The 27,927-nt window shown below is 52.9% G+C and overlaps 9 protein-coding genes across 9 annotated transcripts, besides 10 other annotated features; 6 read left to right on the plus strand and 3 right to left on the minus strand.

The window, feature by feature from the left end:
• Nucleotides 1-308: 308 nt before the first annotated feature.
• Nucleotides 309-336: a microsatellite.
• A 3,293-nt stretch (nucleotides 337-3,629) lies between these two features.
• Nucleotides 3,630-3,659: a microsatellite.
• Nucleotides 3,660-5,842: 2,183 nt separating this feature from the next.
• ACLA_071970 (uncharacterized protein) lies at nucleotides 5,843-7,086 on the plus strand (the record flags this gene model as incomplete). Its single annotated transcript, XM_001275589.1, has 5 exons — nucleotides 5,843-5,901; nucleotides 6,102-6,285; nucleotides 6,356-6,463; nucleotides 6,530-6,907; nucleotides 6,970-7,086. The coding sequence occupies 5 exons, from the start codon at nucleotides 5,843-5,845 to the stop codon at nucleotides 7,084-7,086; spliced, it is 846 nt and encodes a 281-aa protein (XP_001275590.1).
• Nucleotides 7,087-8,017: 931 nt separating this feature from the next.
• ACLA_071980 (uncharacterized protein) lies at nucleotides 8,018-10,189 on the plus strand (the record flags this gene model as incomplete). The annotated part of the gene is made up of 3 exons (XM_001275590.1): nucleotides 8,018-8,845; nucleotides 8,899-9,001; nucleotides 9,066-10,189. The coding sequence occupies 3 exons, from the start codon at nucleotides 8,018-8,020 to the stop codon at nucleotides 10,187-10,189; spliced, it is 2,055 nt and encodes a 684-aa protein (XP_001275591.1).
• A 358-nt stretch (nucleotides 10,190-10,547) lies between these two features.
• On the minus strand, nucleotides 10,548-11,525 carry ACLA_071990 (OB-fold domain-containing protein; the record flags this gene model as incomplete). Its single annotated transcript, XM_001275591.1, has 2 exons — nucleotides 10,548-11,188; nucleotides 11,393-11,525. The coding sequence occupies 2 exons, from the start codon at nucleotides 11,523-11,525 to the stop codon at nucleotides 10,548-10,550; spliced, it is 774 nt and encodes a 257-aa protein (XP_001275592.1).
• A 1,721-nt stretch (nucleotides 11,526-13,246) lies between these two features.
• ACLA_072000 (xylosidase : arabinofuranosidase) lies at nucleotides 13,247-14,986 on the plus strand (the record flags this gene model as incomplete). The annotated part of the gene is made up of 3 exons (XM_001275592.1): nucleotides 13,247-13,768; nucleotides 13,983-14,796; nucleotides 14,862-14,986. The coding sequence occupies 3 exons, from the start codon at nucleotides 13,247-13,249 to the stop codon at nucleotides 14,984-14,986; spliced, it is 1,461 nt and encodes a 486-aa protein (XP_001275593.1).
• Nucleotides 14,987-15,152: 166 nt separating this feature from the next.
• Nucleotides 15,153-15,806, minus strand: ACLA_072010 (putative DRAP deaminase; the record flags this gene model as incomplete). The annotated part of the gene is made up of 1 exon (XM_001275593.1): nucleotides 15,153-15,806. The coding sequence occupies one exon, from the start codon at nucleotides 15,804-15,806 to the stop codon at nucleotides 15,153-15,155; it is 654 nt and encodes a 217-aa protein (XP_001275594.1).
• An 89-nt stretch (nucleotides 15,807-15,895) lies between these two features.
• Nucleotides 15,896-15,934: a microsatellite.
• A 50-nt stretch (nucleotides 15,935-15,984) lies between these two features.
• Nucleotides 15,985-16,011: a microsatellite.
• Nucleotides 16,012-16,236: 225 nt separating this feature from the next.
• On the plus strand, nucleotides 16,237-17,215 carry ACLA_072020 (DnaJ domain protein; the record flags this gene model as incomplete). Its single annotated transcript, XM_001275594.1, has 2 exons — nucleotides 16,237-16,375; nucleotides 16,443-17,215. 2 exons carry the CDS (start codon nucleotides 16,237-16,239, stop codon nucleotides 17,213-17,215), a joined length of 912 nt encoding a protein of 303 aa, XP_001275595.1.
• Nucleotides 17,216-17,860: 645 nt separating this feature from the next.
• Nucleotides 17,861-17,892: a microsatellite.
• An 892-nt stretch (nucleotides 17,893-18,784) lies between these two features.
• Nucleotides 18,785-21,230, plus strand: ACLA_072030 (universal stress protein family domain protein; the record flags this gene model as incomplete). The annotated part of the gene is made up of 4 exons (XM_001275595.1): nucleotides 18,785-20,000; nucleotides 20,114-20,868; nucleotides 20,944-21,005; nucleotides 21,068-21,230. The coding sequence occupies 4 exons, from the start codon at nucleotides 18,785-18,787 to the stop codon at nucleotides 21,228-21,230; spliced, it is 2,196 nt and encodes a 731-aa protein (XP_001275596.1).
• Nucleotides 19,842-19,864: a microsatellite.
• Nucleotides 20,040-20,086: a microsatellite.
• A 612-nt stretch (nucleotides 21,231-21,842) lies between the features above and the next one.
• ACLA_072040 (H(+)-transporting V1 sector ATPase subunit B) lies at nucleotides 21,843-23,946 on the plus strand (the record flags this gene model as incomplete). Its single annotated transcript, XM_001275596.1, has 9 exons — nucleotides 21,843-21,941; nucleotides 22,028-22,112; nucleotides 22,193-22,212; nucleotides 22,300-22,335; nucleotides 22,406-22,567; nucleotides 22,638-22,954; nucleotides 23,015-23,289; nucleotides 23,346-23,564; nucleotides 23,645-23,946. 9 exons carry the CDS (start codon nucleotides 21,843-21,845, stop codon nucleotides 23,944-23,946), a joined length of 1,515 nt encoding a protein of 504 aa, XP_001275597.1.
• A 616-nt stretch (nucleotides 23,947-24,562) lies between these two features.
• Nucleotides 24,563-24,591: a microsatellite.
• Nucleotides 24,592-24,610: 19 nt separating this feature from the next.
• On the minus strand, nucleotides 24,611-26,973 carry trpB (tryptophan synthase TRP5; the record flags this gene model as incomplete). The annotated part of the gene is made up of 3 exons (XM_001275597.1): nucleotides 24,611-26,339; nucleotides 26,423-26,726; nucleotides 26,838-26,973. The coding sequence occupies 3 exons, from the start codon at nucleotides 26,971-26,973 to the stop codon at nucleotides 24,611-24,613; spliced, it is 2,169 nt and encodes a 722-aa protein (XP_001275598.1).
• A 626-nt stretch (nucleotides 26,974-27,599) lies between these two features.
• Nucleotides 27,600-27,633: a microsatellite.
• Nucleotides 27,634-27,641: 8 nt separating this feature from the next.
• Nucleotides 27,642-27,665: a microsatellite.
• The last annotated feature ends 262 nt before the right edge of the window (nucleotides 27,666-27,927 follow it).

A 27,927-nucleotide genomic window follows, 5' to 3' on the forward strand; every position in this document is an offset into this window, starting at 1 on the left:
GTCCTAAACACCCGCCTACCTATCTTGAGATGCTTGCTTTAAGATGAGACCCTGAGCATTTCATCTCATTTTTGGGGTGTCCCTTAGCATCCCATCTCTCAACAAAGGACAGTTGAAAACACCTTAACCCATCACAAACTTTAAATATCAAGTGTGCGAGGGAAAAAAAAAATTGGCAGGGAAGCCAAAAAAGCAAGGCAGCCTCTCAGAAAGCGTTCGCATCGGGTTTTGGGTGTCAATGCAGCAGTAACAAAATCACAATAAAAAAGGAACAGGAGAGCCGTCCCGAGCCAACTACCTGGATTGTCCATCAGTCATCACTCATCAGTCATCACTCGCTGCTCTCAAGGGCTTCCCTTCCGAGTCCAGCCCTGATGAAAGATCCACCTGGTCTCCGCCTCTAACGATCGTTAGACGGGCCCTAGTAAGGATGGCCAGGGGTTGGGCCGCATTTTCCATCCCTCTTTTCTTTTGTGTTTTTTCGCCTTGTGTTCAGTGTTGCAGTGTTGGTCATAATCTGGGTGCTGACTCGTCGCTGCTTTGTTGATGTATGTACTGCAGTCTGTAGATACTTAGGTTGCTCCGTCATCCCACTCCAGAAATCAAGATCTCGATCATTGCTCGTAAGTACATCACAAGAGCTCACAAATCGGACCATCGGAATATGTGACACATGTCTAGGTGGGATGCTGTTGCTGTGGTAGGTGCGGATGAACTTCCAAAAATCAAAAGTGTCTTCGTTTCTGCCCCCCTACCCCCGCCACCTTGACAGGATGTTCTGCGCTATTATCTACCCTGGGTCGGTGGCTCAGTGGCTCAGTGGCTATTTATTCCACATGTTATGATCCAGCATCCTAAGTCGGTACAGTCGTTGCCGGACGGAAGGCTTCCTAACTTCCTACATTTCTCCAAGAGCTCGCCTTTGGGGTAAAGTGGGTAGCCGCCGTAGTTCCGGGAGTCTACTCTTTCCCAAGACAGAAAGTGAAATCATCTCATCAGCCGCAGTTCATGCACCTTGATGCAAGTCTTGTCGGACAAGAGATGGGGGGTGCAGGACAAGGTGGATAAGTCCATGGGAGGATCTCTTTTCCAACTCATCTGGAATTCTGGATAGCCCATAGCCTCTGACAACGTGGATAGCCACTGTACTGACTGGGTATCTGAAGTTCTGAACACTAATTATTTTGTGGTCACTGTGGTCGCAATCCTGTGACTTGAATTCCTCACGCAGTTGTTCTGGCGGTACTGGTGTTTTTGCCGTCAGCAGTGGCTGGACAAATCGGTTGGTGGCTGCCAGCCTGTTGACCGCCACCTTTCATAGATGATCAAATAGATCAACAGGTGGCAGGTGATTCAGACTTTCAAAAACTAAGTACCAGGTCAATGTCAGCTTCATAGTTCATGACTCTGAAGTGTGGAAGTCTGGAGCCGGGACGGCAGATCCGTCATTATTTACTCCATACTCCATACCTAGTCAAACATCATATGACATCAGGTGATAAACAAAACAACAACAGACGTCAGGATAATCACTCTTCTGGTTCCCAAACTGGGCCAAGTCATATAATATCTCCTCCAGATTGTCTCTCAAATCTCAATGACCCAAGTACTTTAGAAGTATATAAGATCAACGAGTCTGAAACCCAACAGTGATGTATCAAACTGATGCTGGCGGCAGGGGAGAAGACTTCCAGCTCCATCGTGGCTTGACACCCTGGTGATGCCACGGTAACACACAGGAAAGAGTACCTAAGGTATCCAGAATCCCAATCCCAATAGCCTTACGGTCCAATGATCAGCGATTACTTTGTGAGTTCGTTACTTCATCTTGGCCTTGCAGCCATGTTTCCACCGCAGTGCATAGATATCATATCTGATGGGAATGCATTAATCCACATGATCCGCTCTGCTGCTGTAGCCTCTTTCTGTGTTACTATGGCTCACAATATTCACAACCTGACCATTGTCAATAGTAGCCATCATCGTCTGTTTCCATAAGCGCCATCATACTATTGTCATAGACGGTAGCAGGTGTCTTTATTCTATTGCCTTAGCAACAGGATAGATCATTGGGGTCTTCGCTGCATCATTACGGAGGATTGCATACCCAGATGCAAGATTAATCGAGCCTGTACGGCAGATCCTCGCATTTTATTCCTATGCACTGAAGGATGCTCCTGATACAAATCAATACTTGAACACATAGTAATATCTTCTTATGTAGCAGTGCTTTAGTGCAATAAGTGCTGTGCTGGCTACAGCTGTTCCCTTCGCTTTCGTCGCTCAAGTTCCGCCTGAGCAGAACTAGAGCAGTTGAACTGGCTGATGTCTAGACATACACATCATTGGTGGGCTATCCCACGCTCCGTACATACCCAGAAGAATGTCGGATGGTGATCTGCTGCTGTTGTCCTCCTCGAGCGACATGTGACACAGTTTTGTGACACCCATTATGAAGTTCATCGCGTCCTTGTCCAAGCAGGGGAGTAAATTATTGGTCCTGCCATGTGCAAAGAGTACAAGCGGTGCTACTGATGACTACAAGTACTGTACTGTATATACATAGTCTACAGAGTACTCCGTACATTGTTCTGCCATCCAGGTATTTAGTAGATAGATTGTATGGATATGCTTAATCTTGCTGCATATGGATAACAGAAACAGACGCCCGTTTTAAGGAACAGATCGAGATCTGTCATATCTAGGCTTTTGAATCATAGTAAGGGGCACAAATTATTGATCAGTCTGTACTTTTGTAGAAGCCACAGTCCACAAGTCCTTCCTCAAGGAACAAAGAGTCCCAGCCAGTCGAGATATCACATCTGTCACTTGATCCACGGTAGACGGACGGCCCGTCTTCCTGAGCTGTCATGGGGGACAATCCTTCCACGGAGCTTGTTGACTTGTCCTATTTTCCAGTTGTTCTCCTGATATATCTATCTCTAGCTTCTGATTGCCACTTGCGCACTACTTGGTGACTTGCTTACTTGTCAGATATTCATCTATCTATTCCAAATATTCAGAAGTGATGTGGAAACTCGAAAATCATCGATAAGAGTGAAACGGGAAACCTACAGGCTACAGCATCAACATCCCAGAACCACGTTACTTACTGTCCCTAACACAAACCCAGAGCCAGCCATCCGTCCATACAGCGCCTCGCTGTGGATATCAGGACCTCCTCCGTCATCAACTGCTGATTTAGTCGCGGCAGTCAATCATTTGGATTTTGGAGTCTGTTTGGGAGCACCTGGGCAGAGACAGGAAAGGTGCGTGTCTACGTGACCTGAAAGGAACTAAGATGGGCCAGACCTCGAGTGGGTGGCAATAATGGATTGTCATTGATCAAGCTAGTGAATGACCAACGCTTAGTGTATTTTCGAGGTTGGCCTCAGAAATAAAAAAAAAAAAAAAAACAATGAACAAGAAAATAAATAGTCTCGCTTTAACATTGGTCACTTTTATCGGCTTTCTGATATTTTGATGGTTTCGGAAGAGATGAGTGGACCAAAAAGTGGATCTAATGATTACGCCGGGGGGTGTCGGGGAATGCGGACCCCCCACTTAGCAACAGGCCCGTCCCAGCTATCCGAGAGACTGGCCATGGTACTAGTCACTTAGTGGCCAGTTAGTCCTGCTAGTGCTGCTAGTGCTGCTAGTACAGCAAACGGTCAAAAGGTTCGCTGGGGAAAAGAGGATCCCAGAGTGGGACCACCTCCAATCTGCGAACCGTCTCGTCGAAAGAAAAAAGGAAATTCCAAAATAATGCTAAGCCGTCCTACTAGACTCCTAAGGTGATAGTACTCTGTACTCCGTAGTAAGTACTCCGTCCTTGGTTGTGGAATGGTCTAGTCTACTACTTAGTACTTACTGAAGTCTTCGGGAACTAACATTTGTACTAAATCTCATGATGGTTTACACAGTATACACCTTCGGACTCCATAAGTACTTCTCTCCTAAACAAACAACTATTGAACTAACTGCCAAGTATTGATACATTGATCGATGGAGAATCCAAAACCGCTATCGTCAATTAGCGATCTCTAGTAAGACCCAAGCGTCGAAGCCGTTAGGCTTCCATGGCCTTCCAGAAGGATTTAGATTAAGGAGACAGACTCTCAGTTCGGATGAGGCATTTTGAACACGGCAGGAGATGCCAGGATCAAGGAAGTCAGATACCAATTCCCTTTGCAATCTCACCAAAAGACCAGCCAGAGAAAGCAGAGAAGCTCGCTGCACCGCGGGAGTCCCCGTCCTTAGCAGTACCAATTATTGCCACCGTTGGAGATTGGGAGCAGCTAACCGAGATTGTCCCGTTTTTGACTTGGTCCAAAAGCAGGGAGTTATCTAGTCGATTATCAATATCATCGGGAGAGATCAACAGAGCAATCCCTCTCCCCTGCAAGACACAGGTTGGCATTTACTATCTAACATGTAGATATGCTTCTGGAATGATACTAGAGCTATCCACCAAACAGTGTATCCAATTCGCGAACCCCATCAATCCACTTTGGTGTTGCCTGTTGGCCCCTTGGATGCTGCTCGCAGAACCTGCGGCCCCTTCGATCCGAAAGATATATCAAGACCTTGGACGTTGTCTGATACCCGGGACCCAGAGAGCTGGATCCCCGTTGTACAGTTTCCGATCCCTGTGGCTCTAGATAATCGGGGCTGCTGTGTCATACGAGGGATGCGGTGCTTGTGCTCTCATGATAAGTTATATTGACCGATGTGTATGCAAGTACAAGCAGGGGTACATAAGATATTGGAATAAAGGCATGAACATGAAAGCCACATGTGCCCTGATTTCGGGATTGATTTGAGGGCAATGATCATTCGACTTGACTAGATACACTCGCTAGCCATACAATACCTTGGATGCTCTCTGGCAATATCGCAAACCTGAAATGGGCTCAGACTCAAACTGAAGGGTTAATGTGCTCTAGACGCAATCTCTTCGTCTCCAGAATCCCTATCTGAATCCTTAGTACGAGGATCATTCGTATATATGTACAGAGGGTTCTGAATGATCAATGAAGTCGGTCTGAGGGCTCTGTCTCTTTAGCTTCAATCGTGTGGGCACCGACTTTAAAGTGTATGTTGGCTCGCTTGGTCTACCTTGAATCTGGGATCTGAGTTCATTTAGATATGTTCCAACTCCATGTCTCTTCCCGCATGAGAACCAGCATTCAAGTTGTGTTGTTGCGGCTGGCTGCGTTTGGTCCAATCTTGAAGCGTTTGTCAGTCGTTCAGTTGAGCTATGCTCAGCTTGCTCACAATGGAGACACTGCTGTTATAATGTATGATTCTTGCTTCGAAGGATAGTTGCGACAGGAAGGATTGGTCTGGAATCCTCAAGTCTAAGAAAGATGTTTACTTCAAGACACGACTCTAGCTCTAGCATAGCCATCTTCCGGTGCCTTGTTGTTAGATGGCTCAGTTGACAGGAGAAGAACCCCAGAACTTTCACCTGCTTTCCGTCTGAGATCTTGCCCAATGCCGAGACACAAATCAATCCAGTGCACTGTCTTCTTGAGTTCACAGTGAATCCCCATATCTAGGCCATCGGCCAGTCTTTGTCTTCATCTTCTCCTCAAGAATTTGAGACGTGCAAGGCATCTATTCACTGCATCAGCACTGTCTTCACTGAGTACGAATTTTCAGGCATACATCGAGGTGCACAGAGCCATCCTAAAGTGCTCCAGGACAGTATTTAGATTCGACAATATCACACCTTCTCTGAGGCTTTTTTTCTTCCTATTCCACTCCCACCTTCTTTCAAGCTCAGCAACTCATCCCAGATCTTGCTCCTCGGCTTCTTCCTCAGTCAACACCAGGTCAAATGGCTCCTACCTTTCGAAGTGCCTATGCTGGGGGCTACAGCGACGAAATCAAGAAACGGTGAGCCCTCTATTCTGATTCTAGTCTTCTCGACACCAGGGTGCTGAGAAAAGTACATGACAGGCTTCAGAATGTCCCCATACCAGAAAAGTAGGTAGAACCTTTCTACTCACACCATACGAGAACAACTAGTTGAACATCCAAAGGATCAAATGTGGAAATTGCCACAAAGTCCGGTCCACAAGTAACTACTCCAACAGACAACTCGAAGCCCTTCGTCATGCCATCCTCGCACAAGGTCAGAGAGTCGCTTTGGTCAAGAACAACACCAAATGCCGTATCTGCACTAGGAATCAGACCGTCGAATTGAGGTGCTGTGTTTGTGATAAGATCAAGGGCCTCGATGACTTTGCCAAAACGCAGAGGCAGGATCGGGATACCGCGGTATGGTTGTGCTGATATAAACATATTTTGCTTCGGGGATGGCACAGCTGACACACGTCCTCCTTCCCAGAGATGCATGAATTGCGTACAGAGCCACGCTGAAGCCGCCCCGGTGCTCGAGGAACACAAGCTTTTGACTGAAACCGAGCCCTCCACTGCCTATGACACGCGCACCACCGTAAGCAACTCGAAGTAGCGCTCGGTCAGTTGCACCGGATGCAAGATAATGTTAACAGGAAGATAGAATCCCTTTGATGAACATTCCTTGGTCGCATCAACCAGGAAACTCACCCTGAGGAGTGTTCCCCTGATTGCTTATCGTGGTCTGGGACAGCCCGGAAAAGACGAGAAAAATGATGACGCTACTTTTGTTGCCGGCAGTGTATCGGTTGAGCGGGTTCAGGAGAATGCTGAGATTTCTAAAGACCAGGGACCCCTATTTTTTACTGCCTACGATGCCCAAAGAGTTGCTCATCATCGCGCTGCCTCCCCCTCGGGTGCTCCCAAATCAGTCCACACCGGGTGGGCTTCCTGGGGAGTGAGACCAGACGCCAACAGCCAGGATGCTGATCCCGAGAGGCTCACTTCGAAGAAAAGGGCCTCAAAATTTGCAAAAGTTCCGGTAGGTCGCTAACCAGATTGTGTCCACTTGTGACATGATAGAAATATACTAAGCATGGGCAGGGTAAACGATTTGAAAAACACGAGGCTCCCACCATGCGTGTCCCAGAGCCCAGTGGTCAGACTATGGACTCGGACGACGAGAATGACGGCAACGACGGCGTCGAAGACTACCTTTAACATTCATGGTACTCTCGGTAATGATTTCCACGATCGCACTGTCCCAAAGATAGAACAGCTGAACCATGGTACTTTACAGCCCACGGCTTCTTCCGCGGATCCAGAAAAACCAGGTGGATTTCCATGAACAGCAGCTATCACAGAACCATAGGATAGAATACAATAACAATACTTCTTAATCTTGACTTATCATTAAATCCGTCCTGCGTTGTTGATGGCATTGCCTATTGCCCAGTTGGTGCTCAGCACGAGGCCGCGCCACATAAATGTCATGCTTCATGCGAGCACTTGATCATTACATGTCTACTTATTGTACAGCCCCTGATGCAGAGTAATATTGTACATGAACCAGAAGTCCGCTAAGCACACACCGACAGACAGTCAAATGTGCTGACATGCATTGATCAGAGTGCAATTCTCAGTGATGATATCTTTCTTCTCCATCAGCGGTGTTGTTGGAGTAGTGCCCCGGTGACGTATGACCCGGGGGTGGAGGCTGGCCTTAGCCTTGTAAAGCCAACGTCGCTGCATGCTCCCCCCTTCATCGGTGATCCTCGACTTCTCTTGAATTTTCTTTGTGCTCAGCCCTGGAATTCTCAGATCTGTATTTTTTTATCACCCTTGCTGCTGCTGATTTCAGTTCGAACATTCTTACGGCTTCCACGCGGAAGATCCACATTTCACCTGTGCCCCTCTATCTTGGAGCCCCTCATCGCGTTTTCATCGGCCGGGGTTCTATTGACAACTTTTTGTCCTACAGCGTGCACAGCGCAGCGGCAGTTTCGCCACATACTGGTGTCACCAACAGAGGTTTTTCCATCATCTCCTGAGTCTGAGGTCCCCGCTCAGGGTTAGCACACACATACACTACGATCCTGGTAAAAACGGACAGCGACTAATTTGCACGGAGTCACAGGAAGCAACGGCCCTCATGGCTTATGACGGCTTTCAAAGAAGCGCAAGTCCCTACGATCAGCTAGGCAATAATGGCAATCAAGCAAACCCCAACGACATCCGCCCATCGAGCTACCAAGCTCCATATCCGGGTCAGTATGCGCCTGACCGGGTCAACATGCCACAGCCTCAGATGCCCTCGACTGCTCCGTCCCCCGCTCAAGGACAGTATCCAGAGCCGCCTCCTCAGCAGCATTCTTGGTATCAGCAGCCGTCGACTGGTACCATCAATGAGGCTGTGAGCTCGGCTTTCCACAAGGCTGACACCCCGTCCTACCTTTCGCCCGAGGTCCTGTCCCAGATTACCGCAACCGTGATCCAACAGCTCAAGGCAACCGGCTTGGATAACGTTCAAGGCCAGCATCCTCCTCCCCCACCGCAGCAGTATCCGCCGCAGCCACCATCTGGTCCTCCACCGCCGCAATGGGCTCCCAGTGCTGCCCCTCAGTTTAGCTATAATGAGTACGAATCGCCGCCTGCTGTCCCCCTCAAGATATCTCCCCCGCAGTCGACTGTCGCACCCGAGAGCGCCGAGTATCAGCAATATCCACCATCAGGAACATATCCTAATAGCCCCCGTCCTAGCTCGCGGCCTTCGCCAGTGCCCCCTCTCGAGAGACGAGGGTCACCGTTCAGCCAGGCAAGTGATCAAGCGCAGAAGATGGAAGCGCGTCCGAGGCCACCGTCAAGGAATGAGACTATCACGGAGATGACGACTTTGGAGAGAATATGGGGCAAGCTTTTCGAGGATGGGAAGCCCACGGCCAAGTTGGGTCAACTCCTTCGTGGCATAGCAGTTCATTTGGTAAGTGCCCATGTGTTATACGAAGAGTCATTCAAATCTGACTAGTTGGCAAGATTGAGGATTATCCACCGGGAAACACCATTGTAGTGGTTCCGGAGAAACTGCAGAAGTTCTATGAAGATACAGCGGTACCCTCAGATCAATATCCCTGGCAAGGTGAGGAGTTGAAGTGGTCGGTCTTATATCCAAGCTACAAGCGGAACTGACCAGTAATTCCAAGATATTTTCGATGATCGCACGTCCTCAATTTCGCGGTTGTTCCGAGAATTCGAAGCGGAGCATCACCTTGTTCAAACTAAACTGAACGAACGGCCTGACATCCCGGGCTTGACGCCGCGAGGTTTCGAACGATGGGCTACCTTGATGATCCAAGCGCATCCGGACAAGGAATACGAGCGATTGCAGAAGGCCGTGCTGAACATGCCTATTAGTAACCCGGATAATAGACGGGAGAGGTTCCCAAAGGAAATCCCTCGCCGACTGTTCCCAGATGCACCCGACCTTGCCGTGAGGGATGAGCTTGACAAATTCATCACAAAGCACTGCGGCGTCGAGCTGCCGCCCGTTACCGAGGAGGAACTGAAGAAGGTCGCTGTGCACCGTCACAAGGTATCTACGAGCTCAGCGGCGTCGGCTACCGGATCCACGCACTCGGTAAACGAGCGGGACCGCCACCATCAGCATACGTCGTCGTCCGCGGTCGTAGATGATGAGGACGAAGAGATTCCCTCGCGGCCTATCGAGCGCGAAAGAAAGCCTTACACCGCTCAACCAGGAGGCGGGAAGATTTACGGCGACGAGCACGGAGCTTCCTCGCATCGGCGAACAGAATCCATGACAAGCAGCACTCGACCCAAGGAGGGCTCAGAACCCCCTACCGCCGGCCACAAAGCATACGATTCATACAGCCATGACCCATTGTATCCCCGTGCTGGAAGCCGGGGGTCCCATCGTCCGATTTCGGCTCATATTCGGGCCCGGAGCTCTTCGCGTGGCCAGGCCATGAATGACTACAGGCATTCCGAAAGCGACCTCCCGTCGTACTCCCACACCGCTGGCTCTCGGTATCCCGGAAGTGATTACTACTCCACGTCATCCGCACTTCCAGGCGACCTGGCTGACGATGGCCGACGGTACCGGGATACTGAAGACCAGAGACTGTACGACTCCCTCTGGGAGAGAGAAAAGGAGCGCGAAAAGAGCAAGTACCATGACCATCTCCCTAATCGAGGCAGCCGGGCAGACGACGAAGAATACTACCGTGGCTTGCTGGGTGGCCAGGGCGGCGGCCCTGTTGGTGGTAGCGGTGGTGGATACGATTACAAGACATATACCTACAAGTAGAAGCTCCATGTTCTTGCCTTCGGTATCGATCTCGGTATGTATGCTCGTTGTCTCGGCGTTTTCCTTAGTGAAAGATATCCCTTGTCTGCGTTGTTTCCTGCAGCGTTTGCCGTGTTCTCTCTTTCCTATTTCTTATTGTATTTCAGGGGGTGGGGGACCTCAATGACTTATGTGAAATGATCCGCCATCTTTCTGACCCGGAATGCCATTTTTTTTTGTATATTGTGTCTGCTTTTGGAACCTTAATCAATACTGTATGTTTTTCTGTATTCACGGATCCGGACTCGCACTTCAGCCGTGATTTCGTAGGGCAATCACCCTACCAGAGGCAACAGAAATCAGCAGGCCTTACCTCGCCCTAACTAACATCCACAGAACGATTCCGTTGGACCTCACGCATAACCTCCAGCCCAGCTTCGCGACCAGCAACCGCCGCCTTTTCCCTCTCCCTCTCCTCCCGCTCCCACATTTTCCGAATCCGCCTCTCGTCTCTCTCGTCCCTCTCCGCTCGTCTCCGCTGCCTCCTCCGCGCCTGCTCCTGCTCCTCCTCCAGCCGCTCCTCCTCCGCATCCGCCTCAACCCGCAACCGCGCAACCTCCTCCCCCTCCAGCCGCCACGGCACAGCCAGCACCTCAACCAGATACCGGCACCGCAGATCCAGGAACCGCATTTCGGCGTTCGTGTCGCGGATCACCGCGAAGCGCTCCAGCTGCACCTGCATCGCACCCCGGAACATACTTAGCGTCCCCTTCACCTGCACCAGGGTGCCGGGTTGTAGCGTCGAGATGTCCAGCTCCGTCTTGTTGGTCGCGGCGAGGTGGGCGGTGGTGATGGCCGGGGCCGGGGGGTCGGCTTTCAGGACGGCGATTTCGATGGTTGCGCCGCTGCTGTCGTCAAGGGTGAGGATGGTGCGTTTGTAGACGTCTGTGCGGGCGACGAGGAGGCCGAGCAGCGAGACGAAGCGGATGGGGTGGTTGTGGTAGAAGAAGATGTTCTGGCCTGCCGGGGTTTGGGGTGGGGTGTGTTGGTTAGTTACGTGTGCTACTACATGATAATCATGAATCTTGCTGATCTAGCTCAAGATGACAAGGTAAATTGTGCTGTTATGGTTTCTATTCATGTGGGAGGTATCTCGAGCCGTAGAAACATAAGCCTAGCAGATGGACAGAGAAAACTGCCTCGTTGCTTCGCAAGTGTGCATACCTTCGAATCCCGGCCGTTGCTTCAGCCGATGCACATCTACCGCGGCCATCTTCACCCAGGTGAAGTGAGTTGGCGAAGCTCTGAAGCAGAAGGCCGGGTAGAAGACGAGTTCGCCATCGTCCGCTGTCGCCATAGGATCATCTCATCTTTTTTAGTGTTTGGTGATTTCGATGTGGTTGTCAGAGCATTCATTCATTCTGCTGTGATAAGTGGTGGCCGATGATTGTCTGACGGCCGATGTCACGTGAGCGCTGACGCTCACGGCCTCGATGAAATAATAATCCGCATTGGAGATGAGAAAGATGAAAAAATAAAGAAAGACCAGGCTGTCTGACAATCAGTCCGACGAAAACCAAAGTTGCAACAAAAAAAAGAAGAGAGAGAGACAGGTCCCAGCATAGAAGTCTGACGCGCTACCATTGCGCCACGGGAGCTCAAGCTCCCGGCGGGGGTCGAACCCGCAGCCTTCAGATGTTTTCACAGCAGACTACGCCACAGGACTCTGTCATGCTGAAACCGCAGGGTTTTGTGCTACAAGACCCTAGGCGAGCCTCAATTCGGGAATTTGAACGTCTACACCGTCTACACTCACGGGGGTGTAATTGACATGGGATTCGAATGCCGTTTGAAACAGTTGATAAGATGATTCGCCCTGGTTTGCAGAGTTGATCAATGAGAGCGCTTTGAAGACTCTCAACACGTGACCTTGGTGTCAAGTGCCAACTGGCCAGCTCTCGGGAGTATGTGCTTGGGTCATGAACTCCCGAAGTATCTCGTCTTCATCCCTAGTCAGCAGCTCTGGAATAACTTCGGCATGATTGATCCATGAAAATGGGACTGGTGCGTTGTTTACTTGATGCTGTATATGCCCGCCGTTTTTCGAACGTCTGTCTTGACGCCAATGATACCCTAACCTGAGAGATCAATCAATGTCCGAACATGTTCGAATTCTCAGCCGAGTGGACATTCTGGATACCCCTGAGATTTGCACGTGCAGGCCTCCTTCCTGAGATACCGGGGGATACAAACAATCGAAACCAGACAAGTCAGCATGTCTGGCATTTCGAAAAAGAAAGGACCAATCCTGCTAGCCGGTTTGCTCCACAAGCCCGCGACAGGCATCCAGCCTTGTCACCTGCACTCGTGATCGTGCATCCCGGCGGCGGCGTCAAAGAGCAGACCGTAGGCCTCTCTGCGAAGAAGCTCGGCCCAAGAGGGTTCCGTCACCGTCTGCTACGACGCATCACACCAAGGCGAAAGCGGCGGAGAACCTCGCTTCCTGGAAGACTCGGCGACGTCTGAAGTGTCCAGGCCTTTGTCCACGCAGACACAATCGGCATCCTGGGAATCTGCCAAAGCAGATCACCGCCTCAAAGCTCTCGCGACCGTCAGCAGGGCGAGCATCGGCGATTCCCGCGCGTCTGGGCTGGTACGGCCACGAGGCGAGCGCAGCGCACATGGACTTTCACGATAAGGAGCAAAGAAATATGTCGATCCGGCCGTCAAGGATATTTTGGAACTTATGACAGCGAACCTGTCAGGTTGGAGACTGTTGACTGAAAGTATGATTCAGCAGAACGGTCTTGACAAATCACTGCTGCACAATGCCACAAGCTGAGTGGTCTGTTAGCTCGGAGAATTTGTCGGTCTTGAATTAAATCCCTCCAATGAGTTGGCTCTGGGCAGACGCGCGAGTCAGATAGCTGCAGGACTACTTTGCAAGTACTATGATTTGTGAAGATATAAGAAAGGTCGATGATGGAATTACAGACACCCGAGAACCAACCCTGCGCTAGAAATCACTAGCATGAGACCGATCATCGAACCATCGCCACCGCCATCCTGTGCCTGGCAATGGCATCACTTGGCTTCTCCCATCCCACTCCCCCCCAACCATATACCAATCCCCTCTTTCCTAGCTGGCACTCGGATCTCACCTGTGTCTACGTTCCGGAGCAGGATACTTTCTTCTGCGCCACGTCCACCCTCGTCGCCTTTCCAGGCCTGCCAGTCTATGCAGGCAAAGACCTGCAGAACTGGAAACTCGCCAGCAACGTCTTCAATCGACCCAGTCAGATTCCCGACCTGCGCATCACCGACGGCCAGCAGTCGGGTATCTACGCCCCCACGCACCGCTACCACGACGGCATATTCTACTTGATCGTCTCCTACCTGGGCCCGCAGACCAAGAGTCTCCTGTTCACGTTGTCCGATCCGTTCAGCGGTGCCGCGTGGTGCGAGCCGCTCGTCTTCTCCGTCCGCGGCATCGACCCGGAACTCTTCTGGGACGACGATGGAACGGTGTACGTGACGTCGGCGGATGACCAGCAGATCCAGCAGTGCTCGCTTGACCTGCGGACCGGCGAGACAGGGCTAGTGGGGTGCTCCTGAAACGGGACGGGCGGGGTCTGGCCCGAGGGTCCGCATGTGTACCGCAAGGACGGGTATTACTACTAGATGATCACGGAGAAGAGCACAGAGCTCGGCCACTCGGAGACCATGGCGCGGTCCAGGTCCCGAACGAACCCTTGGAGAACCGTACCCGCGTAGTCCGCTTCTGACGGACAGAAATACGACTCAATACTTCCAGATGGTCGGCCATGCGGACTTGTTCTACGATGATGGCGATGGACACTGGTGGGCTGTGGCGCTGAGTACACGCTCGGGCCCGGAGTGGAAGAACTACCCCATGGGTCGCGAGATGGTCCTGGCCGCTGCGACCGGGGATGAAGGGGAATGGCCGGTCGTCCAGCCTGTCCACGGACAGATGCAGAGCCCTCTTCCGCGGCCGAACAGGGGTATCCGTCGCGGCGACGCCGCGTGGATCAACGAACCCGACGAGATTGACTTTCTGACGGGTTCGTCGATTCCGCCGCACTTGGTGTACTGGCGGCATCTGAAGCCGGAGGATTTCACCGTCTCGCCAGCGGGCCATCCTCGTACGCTCCGGCTGACGCCCCCGTTCTATAATCCCACCGGAACGGAGGACTTTCAGCCGGATGATGGGTTGACGCTCATCATACGCCATCAGACTGATACGTTGTGCGCATACAGTGTGATCGTATCTTTCAACCCCAGGGTGGCCGACAAAGAAGCGGGCGTGACGGTTTTTCTGACCCAGCAGCATATTGATCTGGGTGTTGTCCTGCTTCAGTCCTCCAAAGGACTATCGCTGGCCTTCTGGTTTCGCGTAGAGGGCCGCGGTAACTATCGAGACGCGACCCCAGAGAACACGGTACCTGTGCCTGAGGATTGGCAAGGCGGACCCATCCGTCTGGAGATCCAGACCGTGAACGATTCCGAGTATGTCTTTGCAGCTGCTCCAGCTCGGCACCCGAAACAACGAATGGTCATCGGATGCGCCGATGCGCTGATTGTCAGTGGTGATACGGGACGGTTTACTGGTAAGTCAAAGTGCAGCGTTGTGAAGAGGCGGTAATGTGCAAAATGTAGTGACATTCGTGTATAGGATCGCTCGTTGGTGCATATGCGACGAAGAATGGCGGCTCGGACTCCACGCCGGCATATATAAGCAGATGGAGATATGAGGGACGCGGGCGGAGAGTTGACTCCGATCGAGTCATTCCCAGTTGAGGAGATAGTCCACGGGCATGAGACTGTCAAGGACAGCCTGTTCAAAATACCATAGAGCTGCAGCTGGCCAAATCGTACATGTGTCCGATGCGGAATACTCATTCGTTCATTTCCCCCTGTCTCATCTATGCCAGCCAGACGGACGACGGGTAGTAGCCGAATATACCTACATCATCCTCTTCTTGGGATTCCGCGGGATCTCAGCCTGTCGCTGCCTCTCTTCATCACTGACATCGTCCAGGTTGGTCTCCACCCCACCCAAAGCCGCCTTGACCTCCTCCTCCCGATTCTCATGCCCTGCCGTAGCCACCGTCAGAATCTCCCTCTCCAACCCATTCACCACCCTCCACTCCACCCCGGCCTCAGTCAGCCTCTTACACCCCTCCGAACTCCCAACAAAGGTCCCAGGCTCCTTCACCCCAAAGTACACCTTCTGGATGCCCGGCCGCCCACCCGCCCGCGTGTCGATGATCCGCTGCACACAGGGCACGTTGCCCGACAACCGCTTCCCGCACGGCTCCATGGTCACGTACATGACGAGTTTCCGGCCGGGCTCAGCGGGAAGGACCTCTGCCACGCGGTCTTCGGGGACGGAGTGCACGGCCGCGAAGTTGGAGAGACAGCACTGCTCGGCGTGGGTGTTGCCCGCGAGCTCCATGGTGTAGCCTGTGGAGAGGACGCAATCGTCTTTGCACTCGATGTCGCCGTCTCGGCGGGAGAGGAGCATGGCGCCGACGCGGAAATTGGTCGGGCGCGGGGGGGAGCGTTCAGCGAGAGAGAGGCATTGGCGGAGGTAGTCGAAGTGGGGGGATGTGGTCATTGTGGAGGGAGGTTGGTGTGGTGTTGCTGTGTGGTGTCTGTAGATAAGAGCAGCTGAGTGTGTCTGTCTCTACTTCTAGTGTAGAGAGAAAAAGAAGAACGAGAAGAGAGGAGAAGAGAAGAGAAGAGTGAATTGGTGATGGCTGAATGACCGCATGAACCCGTCTCGCTATCACCAACTTATGCCTTATGCCTTATGCCTTATGCACTATGCACTATGACGACTTGCGCGCATTAAGCTTGTGTCCCCGCTAACCCGTTTGGGCAGTCAAAGTGGTTTCGCGGCGCGTTCCAGCGCGTTATTGTCCACCTCAGCACCCATCAACACACCGTCACTACTCAATTCTTTGGTTCTCTACTTGGCTCATTACTTTATCTCTGGTTGTATCCGAGCTATTGGAAATATCTCCCAAGCAACAGAACGCGGCAGCATGTCCTCCGACGAAATCCCTGAGGATGTCCCTCAGCCCGTTGCGACTGATCTCTACGAGATCCTCGGCGTCCCAGAAGACGCAACTCAGGATCAGATCAAATCTGCCTACAGAAAGCTCGCTCTTAAACATCATCCAGGTAGCTTTGCCACCGCCTTGCTCAGAGCAGTAGCCTTTGATGGCGGTAATATACTGACAGCCTCCAGACAAGGCCCCCGCCGAATCGAAGGATGAAGCACACACCAAGTTTCAGCAGATCGCCTTCGCCTACGCCATCTTGTCGGACGAGCGCCGCCGCAAGCGCTTTGACCTGACCGGCAGCACTGCGGAAGCGGCCCTCGAGGACGAGGATTTCGACTGGGTTGACTTCTACCGAGACCTCTATTCCAACTCGGTGGACTCCGATGCCATCGAGAAGATCAAACAGGACTACCAGGGTTCCGCGGAGGAGGAAAAGGATGTTCTGGAGGCGTTTGACCATCACCGAGGCGACATGGACCGCGTTTACGAGTCGGTGATGCTGAGCAATGTGCTCGACGACGACGAGCGTATCCGTGCGATCATCGACAAGGCCATCGCCGATGGCCAGGTGGAGGCCTACAAGAAGTACACGAATGAGCCGGAGAAGAAACGGCAGATGAGAGTCAAGCGGGCGCAGAAGGAGGCACAGGAAGCCGAGGCCCTGGCCAAGGAGCTCGAGGAGAAGAAGGAAAAGAAGACAGGGACCAAGGATAAGGCGGGAAAGAAGAAGAAGAAGGGGTCGGATCTGGCCGATCTAGCTGCGGTCATCAAACAGCGCCAGACGAACCGTATGGAGTCCTTCCTCGAGCGCTTGGAGGCCGAGGCGATGGAGCGCAACGCTGGCAGCGCCAAGGGCAAGAAACGGGCTGCCAAGTTCGAGGAGCCGCCGGAGGAAGCGTTTGCTGCGACTGCCGCTCGGCTTGCTTCGACGAAGAAGAAGAGAAAAGCGAAAGCTTGAGCGGGCTTGGCCTCGAGCTCTCTGGTCCTGGTTTCGTTTCCGTCTCCCTGACTTTTGATCCAGATCTCTCTCTTTTGCGCAAATTTTCTTTTTTCTTCTGCTTCTCCGATCGGCGTCAGGAGTCTTTGGCACTGGACAGGTGTTTCTAGTTGGAGCTTGGAACTGGACGATATTACTCTCTTCATGGACGGCCGCATTTACATTCTGAGCGAACCGAGGTCATGTCATCTGGCCTTTACGACACACCATCTACATAGGATTAATGAAGCATTGAAACATAGAGCTGCTTTTTTCCCGGTTGATTTCTCAACCATCCTGCAAGATGCGCTGTCCTCGACATGCTCCCTGGCAGGTCTTCTGTGCTACAACCGACGGGAAGCACAGGTAAATACGGCGTAGAAGCTATTGCGATAGATAGATAGTCATCGATCTCCCCCATGTTCCACCATGATCGCCCTCTGCATACTGTGGCAGTAGGAAACTATTTGTCTGGTATGCTACACAAAGGCTTCAGCAGGCCTCACCAAAAGGTGAATGGATCGCCAGCATCACTCAAGCCTTGTGACACCACGCAAGGGATGGGCGCAAAACAGAGTGAAGATGCAATGCAGAATCCTGAATCCTTTGTCGCATTTTTCCCTCTCGGAGCAGAGCAGAGCAGAGCAAAACAGAGCAGACAGCCAGACACCGGATTATTGCTTCTGCCTTCCTGCGCTTGGGTGTATTTGATGCCCCGCTATGCCGAGCTTTTGGAAGCTGTTGTGCCCGACTGTTTGGTGACTGACGAGGGCTGAAGCTCTCTGGGTGTTTCTCTCCTTTTTTCTTCTCGCCTCTTCCCTCAGGAATAGAATCCATATCCCCCCCTATTTTCCCCTTCATCCATGATCTCCTTGTTCTCTTCATTTTTTCCATCTACAAAGACCATCATCGATCTACATTCCATCCCTCCACCCCCCCAAAGCAGCCGGTTCTTGTTGTCGTGGCTCTCATTGACCGCTTTGCCACGCTTCTGTCCAGTTGCGGAGAAGCCGCGGGTGATTCCTACCGCGTTTGTGAGGGATAAAGAACCAACTCCCGTGCAGTCTTGGGGGCTTCACGAATACCCCTCTCGAACCCTTCGCTCTATTTTGCGATTCTGCTTGAGATCCTAGTGTGTTTGGTTCATCCTCCCCCCCCCTCTTTCGCTGGTGCTGTTGGTCTACTTGGCCATACAGTTTCCCGTGGAGAGAGAGAGCGTGTGTCAGACAGACGAGTGGGCTTTGCGATAGACTACAATCTATAGCTTCCCGGCTCTAAGTCATTTTTTACCAGATCTTGGGGTCTTGCATCCCAAAAAAAGCGATCCGTGAGCTGAGCCTGAGCCTGAACCTGAATGCGGAATCGAGCACACCTGTAAAGAGACTCGAGAAGGCCGAAGCAATTCGTCATTGACTGGTTGATCTCCCCACATTCCTGAGGTGCTTGCTTGGCTCCCCTCCCCCAGGCTTGCAGTCAGACAGAACATTAATTTACGCTTCCATTCTCCACACAAGTGGTGTCAAACCCGCCTGCAGGCGGAGCCGCACAGAAATGGCATACAGTACTAGTGCATACTACACCAAGAAACGGGCCAGGTCATCGCTGGCAACTGCATTGGAGGAAGAGCGTCTGGAATGGGTCGACGAGTCTCAAGAACGGCGTCACGAATCCGGCCCGTCGTCTAACCGGAGGAACACAACCCAGGCGGCCCCAGTGCGGAGCCTACTAGATATCGCTCCATCCCCAGGCGTGGCCCATCCACGCCATGGCTCCATCGCCGGTATTGGTGTGGGTGTGACTTCTCCCTCTAACAATCGATACAGCTGGCAGGGTCCTGTCTCTTCATCTTCCAGTTCTATCCCACCTCTGCGTACGGCTACGCCACCAGCAACAGCAACGGCTTCGTCATCTGTATCCTTGAAAACATTTCCTGGTGATTTATACGGCCCGCCGCCTGCCCGCAGGTCGTCGGACAACTCGGATCACATTTCCATTGGGAAGAAAAGACTCGTAGACCAAAATAGAGCTGATGAGAAGCTATCGGGCGACATGGCGTTCGGCGCTGTCTTACCGCGGCGTACCATCCAAATCCAGTTGCCGGAAAAGCCACCGAGAGAGCATAGAGAGTCGAACAATAATAAGCCGACGCAGAGCAAGAGCGCCATGGCTGCGATGATGTCAGGACTCGACCTGAAAGTCGGCCTCCCGAGCTTCGCCAGGGGCAGAGCGCCCGGGCGGCAAAGTTCGACGCGGGGGACCTCACTCGACTCCCGGTTAGCCCCGCGAAAAGGGCGCTCCGGATCGCCCAAGAATCGCTGGCTCAGCACCAATCCGCCGAATCTTTCGTCGTCGAAACCTGGAAAGTCCCCCGTGCCGGACAAAGGTAAATCATCCGCCATGAATAACGCCCACACCAACCTCTCCGACCCCGACCTGCACAAGTCGGTCGGCAGTAGTACCGGTGGCGTAACCTCCCCTGTCGTGCCCGCTGAATCTCCCGATGCTGAAGAAAAGCCGGTTGCGCCCACTGGCGACGAGCGCCTGGCCAAAGATTTATATGACAGCGAGAACAACCCCATGGAGAGCAGTGAAGACGAGCCCGATGAGCCCTCCTCCTCCTCCTCCTCCTCCAGTGATGATGATGGCGATGCGGAGCCCGAGCGTGGCCGAAAGAAGCCTGCCAATGTCACGCCCTCAATGTTGAGCGGTCCATTAGCTGTCCTTCAGCAGCTGGACGGAGCTGCTGGTGAGCGTATGTCGGATGAATGTAAGTGGCCGAGTCGTCCTTGGTCGATTGTATCCCACCTTTTTTCCTTTTTTCTTTTTTTCTTTTTTTTTTTTTTTTCTCTCTTTGTTCGCGTATTGACCACCCTGTCGCAGACGATGATTCGATTGACCACAAAGTGAAATCAAAATCCCTCGCTGCGGGACATTCTGCGAAACATGGCCCACCTACTCTTGATGTGCAACCGCGTGCGAGCCTTGAGGCTGGCTCCGCCCTCACTACCCCATTTGGCTCGGATGACGAGGCGGAATTGTCCGACATCAAACGCGCCCAGAAGCTCAGTATCCAAATGTCCTCCATTGACAATTCTGTCCACAACAGATCGATCAGGACCATTATTCGTGGCGACTACCCCCATCTGCAGGAGGGCCGTCGTCGACAGCGCCGATATCTCGTCGCCACCGACCTCAGCGAAGAATCCGTCTATGCCCTGGAGTGGACGATTGGGACCATCCTGCGCGATGGTGACACCATGTTTGCTGTCTGTGCAGTCAATGAGGAGATGGGGATGCCTGCTGCACCGTCGGTACAGATCGGAGAGGGCGCCCAAGCAATGCAGGACGCTGCCGCCGTAGTTGGGTCCCAAACAGAAGAAACGGTCCACAAATCGCAAAACGAAACTGCGGGCAGTAATATCTCACGCGCCTTCCTGAGCCGTCTGGGTGGAACGGACAGCAGGCCCGGCTCCGTTGATGCGCGTGGCGTCTCTAGAGCTGAAGTGGAGAGAAATCGGGCTGTAGAAGTGATCTCGCAGACTTGTGTTCGTCTGCTGAGAAAGACGCTGCTGCAGGTCCGCGTCGCCGTCGAGGTGATCCACTGCAAAAGCCCGAAACACATGATTACAGAAGCTGTATGTGATAATTCTTTGAGCTCGTGTGCGTTTCATTCCCTTTATCGTTCGGGTGGCTAACTTTTGAGGCGATAGATTGACGGTCTTGAACCAACCCTCGTTATTGTGGGAGCCAGAGGGCGAAGCGCGTTGAAAGGGTGAGTACCCCCGTTGTGAGGAGCTACCACATAACATGAACTGACAAACATGAATCAAACAGTGTACTCCTCGGGTCTTTCTCCAACTATCTTGTCATGAGCTCATCTGTCCCCGTCATGGTCGCACGAAAGAAGCTTCGAAAGACCACCAAGAAGAAGGCGAATGTGCGCCTCTCCAACAACCTTGCAACACCCAAGAAGCTTGCACTGGCCAAGATTGACTAGTCGAGCTCGATATCATGGCCCCTCTATGATGATTTTGTTTTCTTTCCACTTGTGGCTCCATCATGGCATGGGATGAAAGGCGCGGTTTATTCCTATTTCTATCACGACAGTTTTTCTCTCTTTTATGTGTATGATTACGATCTACTGCCACGAGGGCAAGGATGATTTTCCAACTTGCTGTGTGGCTATTTCTGTTCTCTCTCATTGCTTTCCTTTTGATGGGTGCTCTGTTCTTTGTGATTATCATGCTCCGCGATGTTTCCCTTCTGCGATGTTATGCAAAGTATTCGAAACCTCACAGTACACGGGCTGAGCCCTCAGTACGATTCAAAATCCAACAATAAACTTGAATGAGCCATAACCTCTCCCACACAGTTTTTTCAAGTGTTGGGTCCTTGTATTAGAATCAATGTCCTCGAAGTCCGTCATCACGTGCATGCGTCACCGCCCAGCCCGCAGCGGGCTCATCGCTGCGTTGAACTAAGTAACTACTGACGACTAAGCTCCTACTTGGCCCCCTCGTCAGGACCAGCTCTTCCGGACCTTGAATTCCTCCTTCTCTCCTAGCCCTTCAGCTCTTTTTTTCGGTTGTCCGCCACGGGCCCTGCAGCTATGGCCGAATTCGTCGATCCCAGGATGACCAACATCAAGCCTCGCATCCGCTACAACACCATCGGCGGTATCAACGGTCCACTGGTCATCCTTGATAACGTACGTAACCAGCCTGGGGTTGCGCCGTTGACGAAGCCTGCCCGACCGCGAACTCAGCTGAACATACTAACACTCTTTCCGACCAGGTGAAATTCCCCCGCTACAATGAGATCGTATCCTTGACTCTCCCCGATGGGACAGAGCGGTCCGGTCAGGTCCTTGAAGCTAGAGGTATGGGCTCCTTTTGATTCTCTCGTGTGATCCCAGTGTTCTATTTGTGTGGCGGTATACTTACGGGTGGAAATGGATAGGCAACAGAGCAGTTGTTCAGGTGCGCGTCAATCCATCGATGTTCCTTTTTGGAGCTTCGTCTCATTCTCGTGCGGGGGATGTGCTCATGCGGTATTCGTGATTATAGGTTTTCGAGGGTACTCCGGGCATCGATGTCAAAAAGGTAAGAGCTCCGCACTGCATGAAGAGGAACCATTGGGCGGAGAAATGCGCTGACTGTTGTCGTCCGATAGACCAAAGTCGAGTTCACCGGCCACAGCTTGAAGCTGGGTGTCTCCGAGGACATGCTGGGACGTGTCTTCGACGGATCGGGTCGCGCTATTGACAAGGGTCCCAAGGTGCTCGCGGAAGATTATTTGGATATCAACGGTCAACCTATCAACCCTTACTCGCGGGTATGTGCCTGCTTGTGTCTCCGGCGAATGACTGCTGGATGTGGAAGCTGATGCGGTGGGATTCCACTAGGTCTACCCCGAGGAAATGATCTCCACCGGTATTTCCGCCATCGATACGATGAACTCGATTGCTCGTGGACAGAAGATTCCCATCTTCTCCGCTGCCGGTCTCCCACACAATGAGATTGCAGCTCAGATCTGTCGTCAGGCCGGTCTGGTCAAGCGGCCCACCAAGGACGTCCATGATGGTCACGAGGAGAACTTCTCGATCGTCTTTGCGGCTATGGGTGTGAACATGGAGACGGCCCGTTTCTTCACCAGAGATTTCGAGGAGAACGGCAGCATGGAGCGTGTCACGCTCTTCCTGAACCTGGCCAATGATCCTACGTACGTGGTGGTATTGCGCTGCTTTTCGCCCCCAAGCTTTATGCTGACTTTGCTTTCCAGAATCGAGCGTATCATTACTCCTCGTCTGGCGTTGACCACTGCCGAGTACTATGCCTATCAGCTGGAGAAGCACGTCTTGGTCATCATGACTGATCTGTCGGCTTACTGTGACGCTCTTCGTGAGGTTTCCGCTGCACGAGAAGAAGTCCCCGGTCGTCGTGGTTATCCCGGTTACATGTACACTGATTTGTCGACCATCTACGAGCGTGCGGGTCGTGTTGAGGGCCGCAATGGTTCCATCACTCAGATCCCCATCCTGACCATGCCTAACGACGGTAAGTCTTCGATTGATAGGCTCTTGGTGAGCGAATCGTCACTAACGTCTTGATAGATATCACGCATCCCATCCCCGATTTGACAGGATACATTACCGAGGGTCAGATCTTCGTGGATCGTCAACTGTACAACAAGGGTGTCAGCCCACCCATCAACGTTCTCCCCTCGCTATCCCGTCTCATGAAGTCTGCTATTGGCGAAGGCCGTACCCGTAAAGACCATTCGGATGTGTCCAACCAGCTGTATGCCAAGTACGCCATTGGCCGAGATGCCGGTTCGTTACCCATCACCCCCTCCCCCTTGTATCAAAATCCTCTGTTTTATCTCTATATACTGACAACCCCAACCTAACAGCCGCCATGAAGGCCGTTGTCGGCGAGGAAGCCCTCTCCTCGGAGGACAAGCTCTCGCTAGAATTCCTCGACAAGTTCGAGCGCACCTTCATCAGCCAGGGCCCCTACGAGTCGCGCACCATCTTCGAATCCCTCGACATCGCCTGGAACCTGCTCCGCATCTACCCCAAGGAACTCCTCAACCGTATCCCCAAGCGCACCCTCGACGAATTCTACGCCCGCTCCGCCCGCAAGCTGCCCAGCAAGGACACCAGGGACAACTCCGCGGAGAACATGTCCGCGGCCCCGCTCATCGAGACTTGAGTGTCTTGTTTCCGCTAGCGTAGCGTTCGTTGTCTTGGCCTGGATCTTCCTTTCCTTCCTTTTATCACTCTTGTTCCTGCGATCATACATCGGTTCCATGCGTTTGTTCAGCTTTTTCTTTGTACCTAGAACCGTGCATATATCTTTTCTCTCTCCCTCCTCTCCCTCTCTCCCTCTCTCTCCCTATCGACTTGTGTAGCGGAAAGTCGGAGCATAGTCACAATAGTTATACAGTATGCCCCAGCAGCTTTCTACTGTAGTACTGGGAATCAGATACACATTGTATATTCAAACCTCAGACCCATTTGTCTGAAGTAGCAGTCTATCAAACACGAGGCTTTGACTTTAGATACACTTTGAAGAAACTATCTGAAAAGAACGGTATGCATACAACTGAATACCCGAGAGGGAGGGAGGTAATGGAAACCACCAACGCAGAAGCTATTCTCGCATCCCCAGTGAGTTATAGATTTATAGAGAGACAGACCACCCGTCTTTGTATTTTTGAAAACCCCGAAAAAGAAAAGAAATTAAAAAAAAAGAACGCCGAATGTGATTTGTCAGACGTCGCTCGTAAAGCAAAGATGATTGATTGGTAGCGGGAAGGAAGATAGGAAGCGAGCTAGCGAGTGAGCGAGCGAGCGAAGATAAAAAACTTAAGAGCTTAGAAGCGCAGGTCCCAGCCGATCTGGGGACCCAGACGGGGGAGCTCGTCGGCGACGCTCTGGACGTCCTTGTCTCCTCTGCCGCTGAGGTTGAGGACGATGTCGCCGGTCTTCATGGACTTGGCCAGCTCCATGGCGCCCCAGACGGCGTGGGACGATTCCAGGGCGGGGATGATGCCCTCCGTCTGGGCCAGGGTGCGGAAGCCGATCAGGGCCTGGGCGTCGGTGGCGGCAATGAAGTGGGCACGGTCGCTGTCCTTCCAGGAGCTGAGCTCGGGGCCGACGCCGGGGTAGTCCAGGCCGGCGGAGATGGAGTGGGTATCGGAGATCTGGCCGTGCTCGTCCTGCAGGACGTAGGTGCGGACACCGTGCAACACACCCTTGCTGCCGCCGGAGAGGGTGGCCGAGTGTCGGTTGGTGTCGATGCCGTCGCCGCCGGCTTCCACGCCGACCAGCTTGACGCTGGTGTCCTTGGCGAATGGGTAGAACATGCCGACGGCGTTGCTACCGCCACCAACGCAGGCGACGACGGCGTCGGGCAGCTTGCCGATGGCCTCCTTCATCTGCTGCTTGGTCTCCTCACCGATCACCGACTGGAAGGTACGGACGATGGTGGGGAAGGGGTGGGGGCCGATCGCGGAGCCGATGATGTAGTGGGTGGTGTCGAGGTCAACAACCCAGGCACGCAGGGCCTCGTTGACGGCATCACGCAGGGTCCGGCTGCCAGCATCGACGGCCACAACGGAGGCGCCAAGCAGCTTCATCCGGAAGACATTCAGGGCCTGGCGGCGGACATCCTCAGCGCCCATGTATACGACACACTTCATGCCGAACTTGGCGCAGACAGTCGCCGTGGCGACACCGTGCTGTCCGGCACCGGTCTCGGCGATGATGCGGGTCTTGCCCAGTCGCCGGGCAATCAGGATCTGGCCGAGGGCGTTGTTGATCTTGTGACTGCCGGTGTGGTTGAGATCCTCACGCTTGAGCCAGATGTTGGCGCCTCCGACGTGCTCGGTAAGACGGTTGGCCAGGTGCATGCTGCTGGGTCGGCCCATGTAGGGGTAGTACGAGCGGAACTCCTCCCAGAACTTGGGGTCATTCAACGCCTGCTGGAATCCCCGCTCCAGTTCCGCCAAGCAGTCCATGAGAGACTCGGGGACGTACTGGCCACCAAACTCGCCGAAGCGCGACGGCTGCGCGGCGGGGTTACCGGCGCCGTTGAGAGCCTCAATCTGATCAGCCAGGCCAGGGCCGGCAGGGGTGTCGGCATCGGTGATCACATCAGTGGGCTGCGAGACAGCAGGGGTCTGGACCTTCTCCACCGCCTCCAGCACATTGATCTCGTGGGTCAATGCGCCCTGAGCGTCTCTCTCGCGCCTGCGGCCGGTGACGCTGGACAAGTACTCCTCGGCCTGCTTAGCCGCCTGACCGGCAGGGGCCTGCGCCAAAGTAGTGATGATCTGACTTCCAATGACGACACCTTCGGCGAGTTCCTGCACATCCAAGAAGTGCTCGCGGGTGCTGACGCCAAAGCCGAGGGCAGCGGGGACATTGCCGGACCACTGGTGCACGCGCTTCAGCAGCTCGGGCAGATTCGAGCTGAGCTTCCCTGTGGCACCGGTGACACCCATTCGGGAGACGACGTAGATGAAGGAATCGGCGATCTTGCAGAGGAGCTTCATGCGGGACTCGGAGGTGGCAGGAGCGATGAGGGGGACGTAGGACAGACTGACAGCGGGCAGAGAGGTTAGCCCAAATCCAACCATATTCCGGGCCATGCGCAGGAAACAAACAGGACAGGAGTAACTCACCCATTGCTGGCGCACAGATCTCGGAACCGCACCGCCTCTTCCGGAGGAAGATCCACCATGATGAAACCATTGACACCGGCTTCCTTGCAATCCTTGAGCATGCGCTCTTCACCGTACCGCAGAAGAGGGTTGTAGTATCCCATCAACAGGAGAGGAGCCTTCAAGCCTCGGCTTCTGGCCGTGCGGACCATCTGCAGCACGATGGTGACGGTGACGCCATTGGCGAGAGCCTTGGTGTTGGCCTTCTGGATGGTAGGCCCATCGGCAATGGGGTCTGTGAAGGGAATGCCTAATTCGATAATATCTGTTGTTTTGGAAGGGAAGAAAAATGACACGTTGCGTTAGCAATTTGTCCTTCTGTGGTAGCGCAAGGGCGACTTCGCCGGGTCCAGCGAGTCAGGTCCCAGGCACTTACCGGCGCCTCCATTCTCGAGACCCAGGAGAATATCGACGGTCTCCTCGACTGTAGGATAACCGGCTGTGATGTATGCAACGAGCGCAGCGCGCTTCTGTTCCTTGCACTTGGCGAAAGTGCTCTTGATGTCCTCCATATTGGGGTGGATACTGTTGGAGGGGGAGGAGGGCGGGGGAGAGAGGCGAGGGGCGGATGAAGGAAGGGTTTTGGGGGGGTTTTTTTTTGTGGTTGGAAGTTGGGAGAAAGAGAAAAGAGAAAGAGTCAATTGAAGGGGATATGAGGATGAGTAGAAAAGGGGACTGCGAGAGGCAAGAGAGAGAGAGAGAGATGGGAGAAGGCCCAAAAAAAAGGAATTCTTGGAGGAGCTGAACAGGTCCCAACAGGGTCACACAGCGTCGGACTATTCTTCTTCTTCTTCTTCCTCTGCTGCTGGTGATCTCGAACTTTGCCTGACTCATCCGCCACTTTTTCGTTTCCTGCGCCGATGTCCCGCCGGTCACGTGGTGGTCCGATAAGATAAGCGCGGGGAAAAGAAACACGCGGTATTGACGGTTACCGTACCGTGGTCACGGACTGGTATCAGGGGATTCCTGAGGCATCCATTCCAAGATCATCAGGACCCTCATGATTCATCTGATGATTTACGACGGAGGATTATCCTACTGGCAACAGAGAGCGAATTCCTACTGATAACACCCAAGAAGTAAAAGCACAACATCACGACTGATGTATAAACTCGGACTACAGCCCATCGGATATCCCAAAAAAAAAAAAAAAAAAAATAAAGAACAAGAAATTTGATGGAACAACAACGACAACAACAACAACCGAGAGACAAATCCCAATCCAAACCTGCGGCAGAGAAGCACAAAATCCCGTGTGCCTTCGCCGATGAAGTAAAGTCCAATCCGTCCGTGAGAATATTAGATCCATCCCAAACCAAAAACTATCTTTTTTTCTTCTTCCAGACCTGCGAAATGCAAAAAGGATCGACTGCAGCGCCATGCAATGCCATGTAGTAGTATACAATCTTTCAAAAGGAGTGGAAAATCAAAATGCCCGCGCAAAAGATATCGCCAACCGGAGAAAA

Source organism: Aspergillus clavatus, genomic scaffold (assembly GCF_000002715.2).
Source record: "Aspergillus clavatus NRRL 1 1099423829791 genomic scaffold, whole genome shotgun sequence".
Lineage (NCBI taxonomy): Eukaryota > Fungi > Ascomycota > Eurotiomycetes > Eurotiales > Aspergillaceae > Aspergillus > Aspergillus clavatus.